At 35.7% G+C, this 6,709-nt stretch overlaps 1 protein-coding gene across 1 annotated transcript; it reads left to right on the top strand.

Moving 5' to 3' along the window:
* Positions 1 to 492: 492 nt before the first annotated feature.
* LOC120349756 lies at positions 493 to 2,195 on the top strand. The gene is made up of 3 exons (XM_039420322.1): positions 493 to 514; positions 1,312 to 1,528; positions 1,967 to 2,195. The coding sequence occupies exons 2-3, from the start codon at positions 1,328 to 1,330 to the stop codon at positions 2,138 to 2,140; spliced, it is 375 nt and encodes a 124-aa protein (XP_039276256.1). The 5' UTR covers positions 493 to 514; positions 1,312 to 1,327; the 3' UTR covers positions 2,141 to 2,195.
* Positions 2,196 to 6,709: the final 4,514 nt, after the last annotated feature.

Raw genomic sequence — 6,709 nt, 5'->3', positions numbered from 1 at the left:
AATTCATGATCTTTTGATGCAACAGTAATAAATTTCACATTTAAGGTAAGAATTTCATTTTCTTTTTAGCTTTTTAGCAATACATTTATATGACATAGAACATGCGCATTTCGTGCAATTAACATAAATATATATTTTTGGTTGCGTTTTTTACTTATAATTCACATTAAATAATAGGTTACAATAATTAATAACGATATTGCTTTGATTCCTATACATTGACTCTGTGATTTCGCACACATTGGTTGGTGTGACGAAGAAAATTATCGAACAGGCTTTGGTTCTGAATAGATTTTTTCTATCGATTCTGTATTTCAAGGTTAGATTTACACATTTTTTCAAATAAACTTTGTTTATTTTCTTTCCTCCTATTCACTACTAATTTCATGTTATTTCTAATTTATAATTATTTTCCGTGGATACTATAATTCTTGTTTCTATTTTTCAGTTGTGCGGCATGTACCAGGCGATTGTTTCTGTGATGATTGTAACATGAGGCGGATGGCTTGATTAGGTTGGTAAATTTTTAAAGTTGTTTCGTAGTTTTATTCTTCTGTTATTAAAGTTGATAATAATTTCTTCATTTGAAGTGGATTGTTGTTTATTAGCTGAGATGCGGCGAAGTTTAGGTTATGTTGATTATGATTAGGCTGCAGTAGAAAGATGCTAGTCTGCAAAGATGTGATTCAATGGGTAGGCTGTGACTATGAAGAAGTTTGATAATTTGTGTATTCACAACGTAGCTTCCAGTTGATTAAAAGATTATTATCTTCCTTAAGCCCCATCTAAATTTGATTTCTGATTTATTTCAAGTTCCATTCCAATTTGCAACTATCCGTTTTATTAAAACTTGGCTTAAAACGAATGTGCCGGCGAAGTAGGTAGATCTCTTCAGCCAATGTTGTCCTCTTTGTTTACCGGTGACATGTAGTTTGATCTTTTTAAACCTGACATGCCGGTGGTGTCTGTGGGTTTTTTCAAATGATATTTTTCTTTCCGGCATGCTGGTGTACAGTCTGCTTGACTTTAACCGGACATGACTGCGGTGGTTGTAGGTTCTTCTTGATATGGTTTTTCTCCTATCATGCATGCTTGTAAAAGATTTGATGTAGATTTTAGCCTAACATGACGGCGATGTAGATAATTTTTCTTGAGACCATTTTTCTTTTCCGTGGAGCTGCTATTTTACTTGTGTGTTGTTTTGATTTAGAGGTTTTTATTTTCAGTTGTGATTTCAATTTGTTGTGGTTTCTGTTTCATTTCTATTGTTTAGGTGACTATCTTCATGAATGCTGGGTTTATATGTTGCAGGCGCTGTCCTCGGTGGATGGACGGTGATGTGGGCGGTCGGCGGTCCGGGCTGCTCTTCAACGTGGTCGGCAACGTCCTTGGACTCCTGGTGTCCGGCGCGCGGTTGTACGGCTGGCCCCTCTATGCCATGGATGTCGTCCTCGGCTTGGCGGGCGATGTCGACTGGTTCCTCTCGGCGTTCGGCGGGTGCGGCGCGACTCCAGTCTTGACATTCTCGGTGGGTTGGTTTTCCATACATGTGTTATGTTCGCTTGCTTGTTTGACTTTAACCACCTTTATTGTATCCTTCTCCACATGTATATGTTTCTTATGCTGACTTCGACGCTGATTTTTCCCATATGCATATCTTCAGATATCCTATCCAATCGGTTATTTGTTTCTAAAATTGATTTATCCAGACACTCAGCTAATTTTTTGATGGTATTATCGGTATCATGGAATGCTCTGTCCATCGCTGCTCAACTTCTCCAAACCCTGTTCGTTTACCTTCTTTGCTTCTTGAACTTCCTTTTTTAATTCTTCCTTTGTTTGCTTGTTGTCCTTCTTTATTTCTTGGATTTCCTTCTTTAACTCTTCCTTTGTTGCTGAAGAACTTTGTTTATTGCTTCATTTGTTTGTTTGTTTCCTTTCTCTATCTTACTGTTATTGCTTCCAGGAAGGCGTCCATATCCAGTGCGGGAGCGGGCATACATCTAACGGTCACCTGCTGGTTTTTTATCCGAGCAACGGTGCGAGAAATGGGGGTTCCTGTTTCTGGGGCGTCGTCGTCCGTATGCTCTCCCGATGTTTCGTCCTCCGGCTCTTGGGCTGCCGATGGATCCTCCACTAGGATGCAGCTCTCCTCCACCTGCGTCGAAGATAAATCATCCAGTACATTTGGATGGAAATCGGCGGATGCGGTGGCAGATGCGGATGGCGGCGAACAATCGGTGAGATGTCCTCGGTGTCCGACAGACTTGGATTGACCTGGTCGTTTCCTGCCATAGTTTGTGAGAAAATAATGCGACGAACGTGTGCGGTGAATAAAAAACGTGAAAGTGTTGATGTGATATACAAAATAATTAATAAGAAATCCAATAGAAATTGTTATAGCTTCGTAGTGAGTGAAATACAGAAAAAGTGGTTTAGCAATGTGTTCAGTGATAAAATGAGTCAAGTTAGCAATATCGTTAACATAAAATGACAAGAACATACAGGATACACAGTGAACACTTATGCGGTAATACAGGTACGCCTCTTATAATTTATTATTACTATTATTATAAATATTTTATTCTTATAATTTCTTGCCGCAATTCTATATATAGGCTAGTGTTCTTTGCAAAATTTTATATAAAAGCAGTGATACTCTGCTTGAATTATTCCGCAATATATCCGTGATTTAATTTTACTTCCCTCTTTATGCTTTAAAAACTTTTAAAAATGTAAATAACTTCAATCCTCTTTTCTGTAAATTTTATAAATTGTTTCAATATAGACCTAATATTCTTCAAATAATATGACCTTTCTTATGATATCTCTTATACCTATGACTTATAGTATGACCAATTTTCGAATAACACGATAATAAAATTCTGAGTTCGATTTTTTCTCTAAAAATTCATCAATCGATAAATTTCTTTTCTGTTCAAAAATTGGGTATGGTACTTCTTGTTATTTTATATAACAGTGAACAGTTAATATTAAATTGAAGAATTCACAACCATGAATTTTTCAAAAAATTTTCCCGTTGTCAGCGCTATAGTATACTGAGCAACTAAATAATCCTCGTAGTCGATTATCCACCTCTTCAATGCCCCACGTTGGCGCCAAATCGTGTAAAGCTGTATTTTACTCGCCTCACATATGTAGAGAGATTTGCCAAATCATGTAGTGCTGAATCTAAATGCCTCACGTTGGGCCGGCAAATCATGTGGTGCGTTTTTTAACGGCTTCACACATGTAGAGTGAATCTTGTACTGAGTCAATGGTGTAGCGGCTATAAATTTTGTAATTGCGTGCGTGGACGCTGAGTGTACACCAGACTGATTGATTCACCACAAGATTCAATACAATTGTCGGAATCGCGGAGGCCTAAACGCTCGCTCACCCTTGATTCTTCTAATGACAAATTGTATAGTGATGAAATTTTTATAAGCAGTGTAGCGATCGCTAAACACTGAATACGGATACCTTAAAATTATTACCTGTGAAGAATGAGCATACAAAATCATACAGGTCGAGCAAAAATCCCGATGTAGATAATTTACGGGACTGCGTCTCTAATAAGTTCTGAAGGATTAAAATACGGTATTTGGACCAAATATCGTTCAGAATATACTTCGAGAACAGAGTCTTGTCGGGTTTTAAGCTCTATTGTAGGAATTTATATGATCTCGGGCTGCATCTGCTGTACAATTGATGTGTTCGCTCCTAAGTCGAGGTTGGTAACAGATAAAAGCTGATATATGAGCAGGTAAGGACAAAGAATAAATATCTCGATCTGACCCCACTCGCTACATCCACTTAGACCTGTTCCAATATCCAGCTTAATTCAATTATTCCAATGATCGTATTCGATCGGGTCTTGATGATATAGAACGTATCAGACACAATAATTGACAGGCTTAAGAAATAATCGAACTCAGAAAGCGAATTAACAAAACTGAAATATATTACAATAAAATATGTAATCATACAGTGCAGATTCAGAATTTGATTTACAGGTTGATAATAATTTAGCATTAATAGAATAGTTAAAAATTTCTTGTGCTTGCATGATACCATGCGTGATTCAACAGAATTTTACAATTGATAAAATTGAACAGTTTTGAAAAAATAGTGAAAAAAAATGAATTATAAAATATATTTTAAAGTTGCTCGGGGTCGTGGTTCAGGCAGCGGAGGATAGTTAATCAACTACAAATTCTTATAAATTTAATATGAATAAATTCTAGGCTCTTAATGCTAAAGCGCTTGTCGGCGTGGCCAATAATTTAACGAAGAAAAAATTTATGTTTTTCTGCACTGAAATATTTTCGAAGCGTAGATTGGGGCCCCTTTTAAAACTTATAACTCACGTGAATTTCCTTGGCGGTCGTGGTTTTCTTCTTTAGATCAAAAATCGTTTGATCGGCGGCAATCCAGGCTTCGGTTTCAGCACGTGGGGAATTTTAATTTAATATTTCCTTCACCAAATTAATTATGGGATAATTTACTTTAAACTTTTAAATTTATCGATTGATGAAAACAGAATTTACAAATAACAAATAGATTGGCCTAAAATATCGGCTCACAAATAGAACATTTAAAATCGAACAAGAAATTTTCACAAATAGGTCTTGGTAACTATAAAAGAGATCTGCACGGTGAGGATTTCAAAAGGGAAGTGCTGTCTTTTTTCTAAGCTTCTTGGCTAGACCTTGCTTCTCAGAATCTCGATGTAATAATTTGCATAAAAATTTGCCATTGGTAGAACGCTTGTGACGTAACATGACGTCAGTGGCAAGCAGTAGAATATAATTCCTTTAATTACAATAATAATTTAATTTATGTAATTCTTAAAACTGCTTAATCTTCTAGACATAGTTCCTCTCATACAATGTACATGTGCTAGCGTAAATGATAAGGCAGGGTTGTTGTCTGATAATAGATTAACATGTGTTGCTTTCAAACGATCACCTTCTTGGTGCTATTTCTATGCACTATGATTGGCTTAGGCTTGCCAAAGAGATTTAATTACCATGTGGTTCAGTTGAATTAAATCATTAATAAATTAATATTCTTATACAATTTTTATTAGGTTTGAGATTGTTATAATTAATTTCTGCCGTTTTATCAATAATATAATTTCATGCTATGACCTATTTAGTTACAATAAGACCTGACATATAATATAATTTCTTAAATAATAAATAATTTCAACGATAACACATACATTTTATTTTTTTATTTGAAATTCTTGATCCTTTATGGATAGTTTTAATTTTTAGAGATGGTATTATATCTTACGTGAAGCCAGCATGACATTTGACAATACTTTGAATCAGTCAGCTGCGTTCGAACTGTTTTAAAAACATCTGATCGATAGTAAACAAAGTGTAACCTCAAAATCAATGAGCAATTCGTAAATAATTTGTGCTTTATTTGCAAAATAATTATAATTTTATTGAATAATTTTCCTAGAAAATATTCAGTACAGAACGGTACTCTTATCTAATATACAGTTACTGATAAGTAAGCTTTATCGCTCGGTCGCTAACTATTCCTTTAGCAAATTCTTTCATTTTAAAAGGTAATCACAATTTTTCTCTCTTTTCATGAGGTCTATTTGAAAGATTCATCACACTACATAGGATATTATGACTGTTGATAACTTCAAAAATTGATAATCACCCGATTTGCCAAACAATCAATTATCTACTACCGTGAGAAAACTGTACAATTATTTCATTTACCGCGAGTATGCAGCCGATCAATGAAATAAAATTAAACCTAATTCACCTACCTAAATATATTTAAGATTACGAGGTTAATAACATAATTTAATGACTAATCTAGTTGTGCAAGTTATTTACATTCCGGAATTTCTTCTATATACATTATATTGTCACGTAACAAAATCTTTGACTAATAAACCCTTCATGGACCCGTAATGAATCCTTCTAACAAATACGGTACATATCTTTATCATAACTCCTTTTCTCTTTTCTCCTTCTCATTCATTGGGAATCATCTCGTTGAGTGTATAGAGACAAGGCTATAGAGTGGCGCCATACTCACAAAAACCTATCCAATTATAACTCACGACAAAAAATCTTGCCTTCAATAGACTGATTTGTATCCTGGTCGGATCTTTTTTCAACATAACTCAAGTAGTCATCTTTCAAATTGCTGTTTATGGTGGTTTCAACCGTTGAACATTTTTATTTGAGAGACATGAGCTTTTTGTACAAAATTTTGGGTGGCGGGGTCGTGTAACGATACGGTAACCGGAGAAAACCAGTCCTTAATAACGAACGGTCCCTTCCACCTGTAACTGAGTTTGCTAGAAATCTTATTAACGGCGCTGGATTGTACATGTGCTTGTAATAATACCAAATCACCCGTTTTGAAAGGTACATCGACACGACGCCGATCATATCTCTCCTTCACTCTCGTATGTGCTCGAAGTAGATTATTTCGAGCCTTCCTCCAAATCTGAACTGTTCCCGAATTTAGTCGTTCGGGGAAAATCTCATCAAACTTCCATGCATTAAGCAATGGGTGATTGGGACTATACCTAAACATAAGTGAAAAAGGGGTACACCCTGTGCTATCATGTGAAGCCAGGTTGAAGGCCAATGGCAGCCAGCTTAGGCAGTCATGCCATCTGGTTTGCGATTCAGCGTGAAAAGCAATCAGAGCGCTTTTCAAGTTT

Source organism: Nilaparvata lugens, chromosome 2 (genome assembly GCF_014356525.2).
Source record: "Nilaparvata lugens isolate BPH chromosome 2, ASM1435652v1, whole genome shotgun sequence".
Taxonomy (NCBI): Eukaryota; Metazoa; Arthropoda; class Insecta; order Hemiptera; family Delphacidae; genus Nilaparvata; species Nilaparvata lugens.
This window is presented reverse-complemented; position numbering and strand designations above follow the sequence as displayed.

Excerpts from the sequence above, each read along its gene's own strand:
- LOC120349756 (XM_039420322.1), top strand. The coding sequence starts at position 1,328 with ATGGACGGTGATGTGGGCGGTCGGCGGTCCGGGCTGCTCTTCAACGTG. Across the intron at positions 1,529-1,966 it reads CTCCAGTCTTGACATTCTCG|GAAGGCGTCCATATCCAGTG; the intron begins GTGGGTTGGTTT and ends TATTGCTTCCAG.